This window comes from Haliotis asinina, chromosome 7 (assembly GCF_037392515.1).
Source record: "Haliotis asinina isolate JCU_RB_2024 chromosome 7, JCU_Hal_asi_v2, whole genome shotgun sequence".
Classification (NCBI taxonomy): domain Eukaryota; kingdom Metazoa; phylum Mollusca; class Gastropoda; order Lepetellida; family Haliotidae; genus Haliotis; species Haliotis asinina.
Window position 1 is genome coordinate 39,774,206 of NC_090286.1, and position 16,160 is coordinate 39,790,365.

Below are 16,160 nucleotides of genomic sequence, written 5' to 3' on the forward strand. Positions count from 1 at the left end.
AAAATGAGATGATTTGAATGAATTTAATACATCTTGCAGAAATCTTTTGCTAAATTAGAGGCACCTTTGGAGGTTCTGTTGTCCCAGACATTACAGTTCATTGTACAGAGTTGCCTCCCTTGCTGACTCTCCATGATATGAATGAAATACAGTCAAGAAACAAAGTCGCATTTCTTGACACCTGGGTCTCATACAATAAAGACCTCCACAAACAATATGTGCTACAAAGTGAATTAATTCGCAAAATCTGCAAAATATTAAGCAACAGTAACACTTTCACCAGTTCCATCACCAAAAAGGCATTCAAAACATGAAGCTACATTTGCCAATCCTGTGATATAGTATACTTCCTCACTTGCAAACGCTGCAAGAAACAATATGTAGGTGAAACCAAAAGATGTTTCACAATCCGATTAACAGAACACTATGCTGATATCACGCACAAGCGCAACAAACCTGTCACACTTCAATTCGGAACATCATGGCAAAAATGATCTACAGTTCCAAATCATAACCCAGTTTAAAGACAATCTGGACTCTGAGACAACCACAAAAAAAAGAAGATCTCTTGAATTAAAGTGGATATTTGAGCTCCATACGTTCCACCTACAAGGACTTAATGACAGGATTATAGGCTGAAATATCCCTTTCGCCTTACCTTGCTGAAAGCAGCTAGAAACTTAACTCACTCATACTGGCTTGGATGAAACATAACAGTACTCTGATCTGTTTTTGATGAAATATGTAAAACATCTAAAACAACAGCTGGCACTTGCAGGTGAACGACATGAACGGGTGGGTGTTGTCCACGAGGGAGCCAGGAGGACTCACCCTCCTCCCCAGGATGTTTGGGGACTGGCTTGAGGCCAAGACATACCTCCTGAATGGTGGCAGCGGCAGTGGAGGAAGTGGTTGGCCAGTGCAGCAAGCGGACATCTTGTACTGGCTTGCTCCCATGATGTTCCTAGGCAACAGGGTAGGCTGAAAGTAGTAGGTCATACAAGGGTATAACTATAAACTTTGACGTGATATATTTACGTTCTTGTTCTTTTCTTGGTGGGGTAGGCTAGTGATAATGCATTCATCAAGCTGAAGATCTAGGTCTATTCCCCACATGGGTACAATGTGTGCAGCCCATTTCTGACATCCTGATATTGCTGGAGTATTGCTAATAAAAGGCGTAAAGCTAAACTCTCTTTGGTCTGCTGGTCTTTTGTGTAAAACATTGTGCTGAATGAAAACATTTATTTGCAGCTGTATTACCACATTCTTTTTCCCATTTTTCTATTAGAACAATCAGATTCCCAGAACAATTTAAACACAACTGGTGACATGATGGCCTGTTTATAATGTTCCATGTGCTTTCATATTTTAGCTGACGTCCTATGGTGGAAAATTGGCTTACACAATCAAATACACAATAGACGAAAACCTGGATCTTAAATATCACTTGAGTGAACCCGATGTTATCATTGAGGTATGTTCACGGCAACATTGACATTGAGTTGAACTGATCATGTCTAATTTTGAATCCACTTTTCAATGTCATGGTAACACCCATTGATTTCCATTGGTTCAGGACTGTAAAAACACTGGGTAAGATATCTGGTCATGGAATCCTTGGTCTGTGTCAAAGATCAGGCCCAGATTTCTTGAAACAAACGAAAGTTTTCATTTAAATCTCAAACTGAGTTTGACAATTTGAAGCACTGAATTTTTAACTCAACTGCATTTTTAAACAAACAAGTCCAAGCAACTAAAGAAATATGTCCACGAAGCTCAGATTGTCTACTAAGTTTGAGTTTGATACCGATTTCCGTCTGGAGCTGCTCATTTGTGACGTCATTCTGACTTTACTTCATAATATCATTTTAGTGATGTAAGTCATAAAAGAGTCTCCACAGAATGATGTTTAACATTTGGTCATTATTCGCAGGGAAACGGTTTCACCATTGTCAATGGGAAACAGTTTCTGCGAGAAAGAGAAGACAACAGCCTAATGGTGAGACTGCATGAATCCAACTGGAAGAAGCTTGTCCGACAAGGAAACGGTTTTCGGGAGGAGCCAGTCTCTAAACAGGAGTTCATGCTGATCCTACAGGGACTGACCAAGATCATGATCCGAGCCAGCTACCACACTGCACAGGACACCATATAGTAAGACCCTCACAGGGATTCCAGTTACAATCAGTTCCCAGCTACCATTTCATGGTTGTAAGAGGTAACCAACACTGATTGTAACTAGGTTCTGTGACTTGCTTCAAAATGTTTAATTGTCCTCCAAAGGGTGTGGTTCATTCACAATATGAATCACTGAATTATCTGGTCCAGACTTGATTATTTACAGGTCTTTGTAATATAGGTGGAATTTTTGCCATGAGTGGTTACCCAAACATATAGCAAGATCTGCTTCAGTAGTGTTGTCTAATCATTATCTATATAAGTGAGGGTATTAGGATTTTAGTGTAGTTAGTGTTGTTATTATAACTTTAGCAATATAAGTGGTAGGCAGAAATGTATCTGCAGCTAGTTTAGGTAATTAGATTAGTTTGAGTTGTATTTGTACTTGTAGAATTAGTTTAGTTTAGCTATTGGGGTTACTTATATCTTAAGCGGAGGAATAAAGTTTTAAAAAAAGCAAACAATTCTTCTGTTGGGGTGTCTTTGGTATGTGACACCCAGCTGTTGAAAAATGTTGATAGTTTAGTTAAGACAGGGATAATCTATGTCTTATGGTCTTGCTAGTTAAAATGAGGGAACAAGCAAGCCCTGCTTCATGGTTTTGTAGAGCGCAGTTCATAAGCTCATTCTTGAGGACATCCCTGTTTCTTACATAAGACTGCAAAATTAAAAAAATAATTGGTATGACATTTCCTTTTTCTCCACAGCTTGAAGGATGTGACTCTGGACACTGTGAGTCCGATATCGCAGACCAACATCTCCCTGCCTTCAGTGGAACAGTGCATGTGCCCAATGGGATATGCTGGTCTGTCCTGTGAGGTGAGAGTCCAACCTCATTCATGTAGTTAATCAACATCTGTGGTCAACACATCACACTGCTCATCATATTGTTATCTTTCCACTTACTTGCTCACACATTCAGTCACTTATTCCCTTGTTGGTAGTCTCTGTGGAGTCCATTAGCTTATTGCTGTGCCAGAAATATTTGGTATTACTAACTGGGGAGATACTCTAAAATTCAGCTGATGTTAAGCAAGTAATCATTTAGTTGGAATTACTCATTCACAGATCATGAGTCATATGTTCTGGCTACTCATTGTCTTTCGTTTCCAGAGTTGTTCCCCTGGTTACCGGCGTCTGAACAATACTCTGCACCAAGGCATGTGCCTCAGGTGTAACTGCTACAATCATGCCATGCAGTGTGATGCTGTGGATGGCAAGTGCCAAGTGAGTCGCTGCTTTTCAATTCCTTCACATCAGTTCAACCCACTGACGATGTTTAGTCTCCAATGTAACCGTTGATGTAACTGAAATTATTATTGTCTGCAACTGGTGCATTTTCAGTCTTATTCATGTCAGATGGACATACAGAGAAGCTGACATATTTATCAATACTGTTAATAATATCTTTGCAGCAGTGTCACCCAAGCCAGACATCATTTAAATAAAGCAGTTTTTGGTAATATTACATCACTGACAGATTACAGTTGAAAATTAAAACAACAATGTCTTTATTGTTTTAATTGAATGCCTATATGTTCACAATTCACTGCTACGTACCACCATACATAAACATGCAGAATCAGAACCATTCTCAAGTTATTAAATATTTTGCACCTTCAAGTGTCTGAGTACAGATAAATCAGTAAAATATATGTGTACCTAGTGAACTCAAAAACGGCAAATCGAATGGTTATTGAACTCCATGCACTGCATGCGTCATGTTATGCCATCACATAATTGTTAGCAATACAGCTTTTTGGTGGCTTATTGGTCACCATTGGAGCAGGGAATATTTTTTTTCCAGTTGTCACCCTTCTGCAAGGCATGACACAGAAACTTGTTAAAGCATCATTGACCAATGAAATTAAAGTATTTTACATGAAGTTGCTCACTTATGCTGTGGTATGATATATTTTCCAAGCAATAAGCAGCACAGGTGTGCAGCTTACAGAATGATAATTTGCTGTGCAGAGTTACTCGTCTTAGGCCTGCAGTCACGGATCATCTTTGAAACATCAGGATTTATTGAGAAACTATTCAAAGTGGTGTCTGCCCAAACTACGCCACTTCCATTTCTGACTCATACTGAGTCTGAAGATAACAGCCAAGTAAAACTAATGGAATATCTTTCTGATTTCACAATATTTTATTTGTTTACAGGACTGTCAACACAATACCATGGGGGCAAGGTGTGATCAGTGTTTACCTGGTTACTATGGCAACCCCAGGCGTGGATCCCCTGACGACTGCAAACCATGTGCATGCCCTCATCAGTGGAGAGATGGCATCCCAGACCTGTGTGAATATGACCCCTCACCAGACAACAGAGATGACTACAGGTGCTTGTCTTGCCCTGAGGGTCAGGCTGGAAAGCACTGTGACAGGTACTTGCAAGTTTAATAATCTGCACACCATATGCATGCATATTATGCACACTTTTCTACAACTGTATAGAGGTAAATGTATCCCATACAAATCCATGTATGTCAGTCAATCCCACTATGAAACTGTCCTGTATTTTTTCTGTGAATGTCTATATCTATTTCATCTATTTTATTCAATATTTGATATAATGTTAAGTATAAGTATTGTTATTCCTTATCCTGACTTATGTATTTTGCTGAAGCAATCACTCACCCACGAGTAGCCTCCCCTTTGCCGCCAAAGCGGTCCCACATGAACTGAGCCTAGCTCTCATCACTCTCACCTTTATCGCAGAAGTAGATGGTTGGTTAGTGAATATGAGTCCTTTTAGCAGCTATTATGTTTCTTTTTTCAGCCTGTCTATCCAAATGAAGGTCGTGAACTGTATTTAGGTACTATATGTAATCATAACAATTTGTACCAGGACAGGATATTCAATTATGTTACCTGTACATGGTAAAGATATCACAATTTATAGACTGACAATAACATTCTTCTTCAGTTTTTTCTGTGACTGATTGCACGGATATGTTGTCATACAAATAGTATTTGAATTTAGTATAAAACAGCAGCATGTACTGCATAATTTCAAGTTAATTAAATCCAAATACATGATTTGATAAGTTGTTGTGTTAATGAAAACTCTCAGTGTGAATAATTTTAGTATGATTATATGGAGAGGAGAACATTTCTAGAGTGTTGTAATGGAATGATAACATGTAATAATCATTTTTGGTGGCCATATTCTTGACTTGTTTAATGTTGACTTAATTGTTTTTAGATGTGCTGCAGGCTTTTTCGGCAACCCACAAGTAGAGGGTGGTTCATGCCGCCCCTGCTACTGCAGTGGCAACATCGACATGGGTGACCCTGCGTCATGTGACCCTGTAACTGGTCAGTGTATGAGATGCAGCAACAACACTCAGGGCGTGTACTGTGAGAAGTGCATGACTGGCTTCTACGGTTCTGCTGTACAAGGCAACTGCAGAGGTTAGTAATTGCGGGGATCATGCATCACGTCAATTTCATTTTCATTCCCAAAACTTTCAAAGTTGAAATCAAAGTGTTAAGATTAAATTTATGAATGTAGTATTTTTGTTGCTTCAAACTTTGGCTAAACTTTTTATACAACGGCTGAAGGGATGGTGTAAATCCAATTAAGTTCCATACAGGTAGCTAAAGCACATATGTCCCCATGGTCCCTAGTATGGTGATCTACTTTCCACTTTTGGCAACCTATAGCTTGCTTTTATATTGTGTTGTTTTCATAAATAGAGTAGTTTTATGTTAACATTCTGGTTTTAGACTTCTGTAATGCCTGAGTTATTTTACAGTCCTTCCTTCATTGACTGATCATTGAACAGCTTATGTTTATTGTATGCGAAACTATTCCTATCACAATCTGACTGAATGTAATCACCCAGGTTCAAATTCTTAGTATGTCACAAAATGAAAACTTCCTAGTTGTTGTCACATAGTGATGTTAGGGAGCCCAAGCTATAAGCTGCAGAGTTACATCCCCTACCTATGTTAGGATCTGGTCATCCAGAAAGACCAACTCTCAGCACCTGTAGGGATTTCTTTCCTAAGAATAAGGTAGGACATCACTAGTCTGCCTTATTTGATAACTCACATGATACACTGGCTCTGTTGGAGACTCATGATGTAATCATTAGATTGAATCATTAGCTAAATCAGTCTGTCTGCTGATAGGATGCATTGGATAGGAATGCTCATGCCATTGGTTGTTGAAGTGTCTAACCAAACCTGATCACTCTCAACACGATGTTGATGATGATGATGATGATGATGATGATGATTTTCAGCATGTAACTGCTACGAGGATGGGTCATACTCCAGTGAATGCGATGAAAGAAATGGCCAATGTTCCTGCAAGCCTCGTTACACAGGTCGTCAGTGTAACACCTGCCAGGTAAATGTTCATAAATCCTTGAATAATTGGTCATATTAATCAGACAGGTCTGTTATATGAGACCATTATGTCAGACTCAGATGCCAATAAAACCGAAAACAATACTATTTGAAAACATAGCACAATGACATTTGAGATGTATAGCAGGGGAATGAATTATAACATTTTTTCTATTAAAGCAAAAAGAATGGTCGAGTAGATAAATGTGCTTCTGCCATGTGTATGGTTCATATTGGTTTGATCCCTTACTGTGTCAAACCAAAAGACGTTAAAATATGGAGCTTGTGGTCACTGCCTGGCATATGGCATTAATGTGTACAACAAGAACTAGTTGGTTCACAGTCATTTTTATGTATCTCAGAGGGGTACTCATGCTTAACTTCGGCATGGTATCTCAGTGAGCTAGCTCTATTAAACCAGCGTAAGTCTCGGCTAGTACAAGCAGCCACATCATCACACCTGTGAAGGTCCTGGGGTAGAATAGGCCTTCAGCAACCCATGCTTGCCATAAAAGGCGCATATGCTTGTGTTTGACAGATGTCATTGGTTCCAGATCAATGCTCATGTTGTAGATCACTGGTATGTCTGGTCCAGACTCAGTTATTTACAGACAGCCGCCATATAGCTGGAATATTGCATAAAACTAAACTCACTCACTCACTTACTCATATGAGCAAAATACTCCATTTCACCTCATCTAATTTATGTCTGTAATTGCTGTCAAGGTTTGTAATATAATACTTATTTCTTTCCACAGGCTGGGTATGGCGATATCACTAATGGCTGCCCCCAGTGCCGCTGTAGTCCTATTGGGTCTACTGACCTCCGATGTAGCCCCATTACTGGCCAGTGTCCCTGCAAGCCAGGCATTGGTGGTCTGAGTTGTGACCGGTGCAAAGAGGGCATGTATGGCTTCCGAGGCGGCCGCTGCTCAGGTGGGTTATCTTTGTCAGGTTCAGGATACTGGGTGTTGGGTAGGCCAGTGGTCAAGGTGTTTTGTTCATCTTGCTCAAGATGAATGCATGAAGCCTTTGTGAGGTGTAAAACTGACTCAGTCATTCTGGTTAAAGATAAAGACATGTTTTCTCCATGATTATGTGAACAGTTTCACATGTATTTTATTGGCATTTATATACATTCTGTGTGTAATGTTTCTTATGTACAAATCCTACTCAAACCCAGTCTGGAAGATTTGCAGATAATTTTTCAAGTCATATTTTCTTGTGCCTATAGTTAAAATAAGTGCTTCAGACGGCAAGCGCTATGGTGCTGTTTACACTAAAACATATGCAATGGCACTTTTTTCCAATGCTAGAAAGATGTTACCTTTAGCGTGTAGAAATGCTCATTGAGGACATTTCTCCATAAGGGATTGAACGTTTTATATTCTTGGTATGGGGCTGCAAAATTAATAATTGTCACAGAGACCACTGTGTTTTAAATAGTGTGAGACTTGAAAAAATGAGAGACTGACTGCCATAAAAATTACCTTGTTGCAAAATGAAGAAGAAGAAAAAAAATATTTTAGCGAATAGTTGTAGTATTTCTTGTGATGCAGCTGTAATTAAGTACATGTCCATTACGAAAGCCTATCCCCAGCAGAATATCAAATCATATATACCTAACTATGAATTTAGCTGTAATGAACTGATGGTTACATTGCATGTCTCCTTTTCTTCACAGACTGTGGTTGTTTCGGTCCGGGCACCAACGGAAGTATCCGCTGTGACCAGCAGAGTGGCCAGTGTGAGTGTCACCCCAATGTCATAGGCCGCAAGTGTGAACAGTGTCAGGTGAGCCACAAATTTCACTTTGTATTACACAAAGGAGATTATATGAGTGCCCATATCATACTATGTTTACGACGTGAGTGCCTAAATTTTGGTATTTCCCGAGCAAGAGTGAACCTGGGTAGGGTGATATCATATATTATGAGTGTCATAAGCGTAGTATGATATGTTCTATCTATTACTGAAGTCATCAAAATGAGGAAAATAAACCCATATATACTTTCAAACATAAACTTGTTACCTACTGTTTCTGCATGTAGAACACAATCACCAGAGAAGAAATATGACATCATAGCGTTGTTCATGATGTCATATCACCATAGCAAAGTGATATTTTGCATTGTGTGAAAAATATGAACCTGATATTTCCGGTCTTGTAGGGTTTAAAATTACTTACGAGTTGCTACTTCACAAGTCATTAGCCTAATACATTGCCTTAGAGTTGGTGAGGGGCCTAGTGGTGAACGCCTTCGTTCATCATGCCAAAGACCTTGGTTCAATTCCCCACAAGGATACCATGTGTGAGGTCCTTTTCTGGTGTCCTCTGATGTGATATTACTGGAATATTAATAAAAGCAGCTTAAAAAAGAACCTCACACACTCACTCATGCATTGAGATAAAGTAGAGCAGTGTTACAGTGTATTATTTTGGTTGAGATAAGGTAGAGTGGTGTTGCAGTGGATTAGTTTGGTTGAGATAAGGTAGAGTGGTGTTGTAGTGGATTAGTTTGGTTGAGATAAAGTAGAGTGGTGTTGTAGTGGATTAGTTTGGTTGAGATAAAGTAGAGTGGTGTTGTAGTGGATTAGTTTGGTTGAGATAAGGTAGAGCGGTGTTGCAGTGTATTATTTTGGTTGAGATAAGGTAGGGCGGTGTTGCAGTGTATTATTTTGGTTGAGATAAAGTAGAGTGGTGTTGTAGTGGATTAGTTTGGTTGAGATAAAGTAGAGTGGTGTTGTAGTGGATTATTTTGGTTGAGATAAGGTAGAGCGGTGTTGCAGTGTATTATTTTGGTTGAGATAAGGTAGAGCGGTGTTGTAGTGGATTATTTTGGTTGAGATAAAGTAGAGTGGTGTTATAGTGGATTAGTTTGGTTGAGATAAGGTAGAGCGGTGTTGCAGTGTATTATTTTGGCTGAGATAAGGTAGAGCGGTGTTGCAGTGTATTATTTTGGTTGAGATAAAGTAGAGTGGTGTTGTAGTGGATTAGTTTGGTTGAGATAAAGTAGAGTGATGTTGTAGTGGATTATTTTGGTTGAGATAAGGTAGAGTGGTGTTGCAGTGGATTATTTTGGTTGAGATAAAGTAGGGTGGTGTTGTAGTGGATTAGTTTGGTTGAGATAAGGTAGAGTGGTGTTGCAGTGTATTATTTTGGCTGAGATAAGGTAGAGCGGTGTTGCAGTGGATTAGTTTGGTTGAGATAATGTAGAGTGGTGTTGTAGTGGATTAGTTTGGTAGAGCGGTGTTGTAGTGGATTAGTTTGGTTGAGATAAGGTAGAGCGGTGTTGCAGTGTATTATTTTGGTGGGTATTTTCAACATTTTATTGTTAAGTATTGCCTCCCAACTGTAGATAATGTTCCTTATCATCAGGCATTGAGTTGCAGTGACATCGGATTTCTTTGACATATATTATTATTAGTCCCAAATTGTCATAGATTTCAAATATTTTGGGGTTCATCTCTACATATACTGCTGTTGCATGAAGATCTAGGCTAAAATTGGTATTCAGCAAGTCCTGAGGCTATCCCGATTGGGTGGTCAGGCTCACTGACTTAAAGTTGTCTTTTTGGTATAATGATAGCATCTCACATCTCTCAACAGTTTATCTTGATGATTAATATCGTGTCTCAGACATATTGACATATTGAAAGCAATGTAAAAGTGTTCAGATCTCATGTATTACGGAATTGATAAACAATTATATCCACAGGATGGTTATTGGGGCATCCAGTCTGGCATGGGTTGTCTCCCCTGTGACTGCGATCGTACTGGGGCCAGAAGTCACCAGTGTGATACGATTGATGGTCAGTGCCAATGTCGTGCCAATGTTGGTGGCAAGTTCTGTGATCAGTGCCTACCAGGATATTATGGCTTCAACTATGATGGCTGCAAGAGTAAGTGTGTGCCATTTCAAAACATTGAGGTCATTTAAAAAGAAATTTGTTTTGTAAAAATTGAATAGTATGATGTTAAGTACCTACTGAAATGACATTCTGTCACTATGTCATTTATGACTGTGTCTATTAAACTTGATTAAAATGCCTTTAATCTAAACTGAAATAACGTCAATATTTTTACTGTTTTTAATGATGAAATTGATACAGATAAACAATATTGAGATGCATGACGTGTTCTATAGTCCATTATATACTATTTTAATGATGTTAAAAGAAAACAGTATGTGAATAGTTAATCTGTCATACCAGCAGAAAGTAGAGTCATGTGATAGGAAAACTCAATTGTTTTCTTTGATATTACTGGAATATTTCTAAAAGCTACATAAAACTAAATTCACTCACTCACTCTCTCACATCAGTAGCAACCTTTACACCCACAACATGATATAGTACCAAAGTATGGTATATATATGAAGGAAAGCCTTTTCAAGCAGGTGAAATATTATGACTTACGGTTTTCTTTCACATTTTATGGTTTTCAAATGATTAAGAATACATCATGAACTAAGTCAGCTTGAATCAAAGCTTTAGACACTCTTGATCTACACTCTCCTTGGTGTTGTTAAAAATTCAAAACATGCAAGCTTTGGAAAGAACACCATTTAATTCTCCTTTATATGACCATGTGTGATATACTGCAAAAGAGTTTCTCCAGGTGTATATTGTTTCAGATCTAGGGAGCAAACAGGCTCCTAATCATTCCTAAAACATTTCCTTGACGATTTTGTAATAAGAAATTACAGGTAACATTGTTTACCTATAATATATAGTCTTGTGATCATTAACAAGCGTGATATTGGATTAAACATGAAGCACATTTACTTGTGGGAAGAGATCAATATTGTTTGATGTTTATAGGATGTGAGCCATGTGATCTCCCTGGTCACATGTGTGACCCAAGGACAGGAAAATGTGTGTGTCCCCCAAACACAACAGGACCTCGCTGTGAGGACTGCCTAGACAACTGCTGGGGCTACAACAATGTCACAGGCTGCAAGGTAGGCCACATACAGACACTTGCATCAATAGTACTCAGGATGAACTTACACCAGAAAGACACTTTAAATGAGCATACTTGTCAAAGAGAGTTTCATATATAGACATTTTATTGACAATATTCACAATGGACTTACTTCCCTATACTTTAGATGATAATGTTACTTATCCAGGACAGTTCTATGTATATAAACAACTTTTTCTTCTGATAAAATGATTATAACTATTTTTAAACGTTATTTAACATCTTAGCATCCTTTGCTTAAGCAAAAGTTATGATTGCAGAAACTGAACTTTGCTTCTTTGTTCTTAGATAAATGGGTTTTGGTTATGCTTTGCTTTGAATATTTTTAATATTTTATCTTTTATCTGCTGGTATTTGCCTATAGCAATAAGTATGAAAAAAATCTTGAATTTAGATTATTCAATATTAAGTGAAAGTCATGCATGATATAGTGGTGTGACTACAACCCATAATTTCAGTTGAACAGATAATTAGATATCAACTCTTTATTTGAGAAATCAATTGTTGGTAGATATGTAAACATTTCATTTAGCATTTCATTTGGGGATGGATGCATGCATTGATATTTATAGGAAAATGTATGATGTTGGATCATGTAAAATGTAAATGTGGCATTCAGTTGGTGATTGAGGTTTGGTGTTACTAACATGTGTGGACAGTCAGTCCGTGTTCCTGGTGTAAACTTGGTGTTTGTTTTCTGCAAACCGTGTTTATGTTTGTTGTTCTGTCATGTTTGTTTGTCACACCAGTTTGCATTGATTTTGCACATTTGAAATACACATGTTTGCACTTTGCCTAGCGGTCACTGCAAACTGTAATCTGTATACCTCCACAGTAGTTATCACATTGCAGACAATAAGCATTTTGCATGACAAGAGAATATGTACAAAATATATTTACATTTTATTAAGTTTTTGTAAGATTGAATATTTCTTTAATCAACATTGTTAGAAAAATCTTTTTATTTTAATAACTTCTCTGTTTTTCTTTCTAATGCAGTTAATATATTTACATATAATATTTTAATGATAAATAGTAATAATGGAGAGCATTTATATGGCACTTATCTCCAAGAGGACTCTTTGTGCCTTTCTCTCACAAAAATTGGATGGAAAAGCACACATTAAGGGAAAGCCTGTTTAAATAAGAATGTTTCTAATTCATAGAGAAGGGGAATTCCGGAGTTTATTTAGAAGAGCATTCCAAATTGAGGGTGCACCTTCTTGAACGAGCGCTGTCCTGCTGACTTTAAAATGTATTTTGGGACTTTCATTTTTTTACTTCATGCAAATGCTTTTATGAATGTTTTGTACTCAATGCACACACCTTGCAAATGCATTTAGTTGTTGTCACATGGGCACAAAGTGTAAACACCTGTTGAAAATGATGATGATATTTTACAGTCGTCATTTAGGCTTGAAGTCCACCTGAATAGATCTATCACACTGTTGAAGTGACTAGTGTATGCCATTGGTCACCCATTATGAACAGTCCAACCCAGTGTCCATCAACTTGTCTTTCTTTCAGTAGTCATCCCTGTCCAGTTGCATAACTCTGGGTCCAGCATCTTTTCTGTCTTGGCCACTGTTAGTGATCGGCCTGTCCCGTTGTCCAACTCAGGGTCCAACATTTTCTCTGTTTTTGACAACCATTAGTCAACACTGTCTAACCCAGCATCAAGCAGCTGCCATTTATAGTGTCTGTTATCACTGGATGACCCAGTGTTACCCTGTTACATGCCTCATTTACCTTCCTTGTCCTATTGTCCATCGTTGTTACCTAGTGTCCATCTGGGGACTAGACACCTGTGTCCATCCATGTTCCTGCGGGTCCATCTGGATGCCAAATGCCATGTCCATCCTTGTTCCTGAAGGTCCTTTTGGAAGCCTGGCACCCATGTCCATCCACATTGCTAAAGGTCCTTTAGCAAGCAAGGCATCAATGTCCATCCATATTCCTGTGCGCTCATGGCCATGCATGGCCCTGAAGGTCCTTTAGCAATCCAATCAACATGGCCATGCATGTCCTTTAGAGAGCCAGGCACCTTTGTCTATCCATGTCCCTGAAGGTTATGATTACACGATCCCATTTTCCCTGAAGGTTCATCTGGAAACCAAGCACCTTGTCCATCCATTCCTTCTCTAGGTCCCAAATTGCACCCCCAGCTGATATTCATACCATCTGACTGCATTGGCAAAAGTTGGTTGCTTTGATATCCTTTATCCTGTAGTGATGTCATATCCAGTTGTTTATCCATGACCAGCTGTCCTGTTTAAATCTCATTGGTCTTATAACTATTATTTTTGTCAGTTGTCCAACTGTCTATTTTAGATCTCAGTGCTGACTGATTGTTTTTCAATTCTCAGTTAGAGACCAGTGATTCATTGCTGATCATGTACCCATTTTCACTTGTCCCATTGTCCAGTTAAGGTTCCATTATTTTGGGCTGATCATCAAACCATGTTTCCAAATCTCCTCTGGGGATCTAACAGGTCACGTACGTCAAGTTGTCACAGTATGTCATCTCCTGTCATCCATGCATTGTCCACGTGTCCATGTTTTTCCATGTGCACTGTCTTGTGTTTCAGCGTTGCAACTGTAGTGAGGACGGCTCTGTGTCGCTTCAGTGTGACCCCGACGATGGTTCGTGCACATGTTTGCCGGACTATAGGGGCTACAGTTGCAATAATTGTCTGTTTGGTTATTATGACTTTCCTGCCTGTGAGGAATGCATGTGTAATACTAACGGCACGCTAGCGGACAAATGTCGTCGTGATGGCAGTTGTCACTGCGATCGGCGAGGAATGTGCACCTGCAAGGTTTGTAGCTTATCACAAACTATTTTCAGCTGGCTAGGCATTTTTTATAATGTAGATTCATCTTGGTTTACAAACTTTGCATGCCATTTTTTTCTGTACTCCATAAATTTAGAGTCCAGTTTTACTGAACACTTAATACAGAAGAATTTTATTTTTTAATATTTGTTTAGAGGCTGAAAATATGTTTGTGATATATCGCTATTGTTTTCAGGCTTTAATTCTAATCTACTAAACAGTTTTCCCACGCTATGACTAATACTATAACATCCATGTCCACTCATTTTTCATTTAGTCCTAATTTCAAATATATTCACCCTCTCCTTTGTACTTTGTATACATGTGTACCATTAATGCATTTTTCCATTACAGTGGATTGTAAAGCATGTCAGTTTCAATCAAGCCTATTGCATGAGAGTACATGTCTTTAGCTGACACTCAACAGCTAGTTTTATGCATGGATATGATGGTTCGATGGGTGATTGTGTATATTGTTCTAAAACTTCCAAAAAGCCGCCACTTGTGACAAAAACATAACTCCCATACCTTAACATAGACTTAAAGGTCATCTTAGCGCTGAGGCAGTTTTGTGCAACATCACCCTGGACTACTTTCATGCTAGGCCCTGATCTGTGAAGCAATCTTAGCGCTAAGGTAACTCCTATACTTTAACATAAGTTTAGTATTCTTGTTGCACTATGATGACTTCGTGGAATGGAGTTCTGGAGTTCGGTGTCTACAGGATACTATGGGTGCCATTATGCTGACTAGCATAAAACAACACTCACTCACTCACTTACTCCATATGATCTATCCAAAGTTGATAAATGTTGAGAACTTTTGCAGTCACCTGTCAATATCATGTCATTTATGGCAATGTTTAGCTGCATGATCATTGTGTAGATAGTTTTATAGTTAACCAATTTTCTGAACTTTTTAAAAATCATATTTATTCATTTATATATTGTTTGGGATATATTTTTCCAAGTGGTCTCAATCATTTTATACCAAAACAATACTGAAACTTCTAATTTAGGTAAAAAAGTCAGTCTTCATCTTGATAATGTATTATGTAAGTTAGTACCCAGTCAAGACAGTTGTTCATTATGATATGATGACATCACTAAACAAAAATGTTCTTTCCTTAAAATGGAACAGACATGCACTGTTCAAGTTTCCTGGGGAACAGAATATTTCTATTGTTTTCAGATGATTATTTCAGCATTTTGGTTTTTGTTCCGTAGAAAAATGTTGAAGGACCAAAGTGTACGAAATGTCGGAGGAATACATTCAGCCTTGATGCAGACAATCCCAATGGCTGTACGAGCTGCTACTGTTTTATGAAAACCTGGTCTTGCTCTCAAGCTCCCTATGTTTGGTTCACTGTAAGTTGTAGGACTGGAGTTATGTACTGAACGGCAAAAAAATGCAAGTTCTGGAAAATGAAATCTCATAAATGTAAGCGTTCATGTTATGGGATCTATTTAATAACTTGACAAAAACAGAGTTGTGTGTCTTTTGCTGTTCTATATACAAAGGTCAACAGAATTATAAAATGATGACCTATGATGCATGAAGATATATACTGAAGGAAACAAATAAGGGAACACCACTTCATGGCAGTGTTCCTTTATATATTTTCAGATTTCCTTCCACAGCGCTGTTCAAAGCTGGTGATGAAAACTGGAAGATATTAAAGGAATGCTTGAATTTTCATGTGTTAATTTATTTGTTTCCCTCAGTTTATTTTATAAATGCCTTTTCAGAATGCCAGTCAAGCGTTGTAATTAAAAAACGTTAAATAACTAGTTGTGAGG

The 16,160-nt window shown here is 38.3% G+C and overlaps 1 protein-coding gene across 1 annotated transcript in view; it reads left to right on the forward strand.

Moving 5' to 3' along the window:
* Positions 1 to 16,160, forward strand: part of LOC137290654 (laminin subunit alpha-2-like) — a 135,894-nt gene that overhangs the window by 78,713 nt on the left and 41,021 nt on the right. Inside the window, exons 12-25 of the mRNA XM_067821730.1 lie at positions 779 to 976; positions 1,376 to 1,477; positions 1,937 to 2,157; positions 2,889 to 3,000; positions 3,295 to 3,408; positions 4,345 to 4,568; positions 5,390 to 5,598; positions 6,435 to 6,541; positions 7,299 to 7,476; positions 8,225 to 8,334; positions 10,260 to 10,443; positions 11,365 to 11,504; positions 14,116 to 14,346; positions 15,588 to 15,728. Of these exons, the coding sequence (XP_067677831.1) occupies positions 779 to 976; positions 1,376 to 1,477; positions 1,937 to 2,157; positions 2,889 to 3,000; positions 3,295 to 3,408; positions 4,345 to 4,568; positions 5,390 to 5,598; positions 6,435 to 6,541; positions 7,299 to 7,476; positions 8,225 to 8,334; positions 10,260 to 10,443; positions 11,365 to 11,504; positions 14,116 to 14,346; positions 15,588 to 15,728 (2,271 nt within the window). The remainder of the gene's footprint in view (positions 1 to 778; positions 977 to 1,375; positions 1,478 to 1,936; positions 2,158 to 2,888; positions 3,001 to 3,294; positions 3,409 to 4,344; positions 4,569 to 5,389; positions 5,599 to 6,434; positions 6,542 to 7,298; positions 7,477 to 8,224; positions 8,335 to 10,259; positions 10,444 to 11,364; positions 11,505 to 14,115; positions 14,347 to 15,587; positions 15,729 to 16,160) is intronic.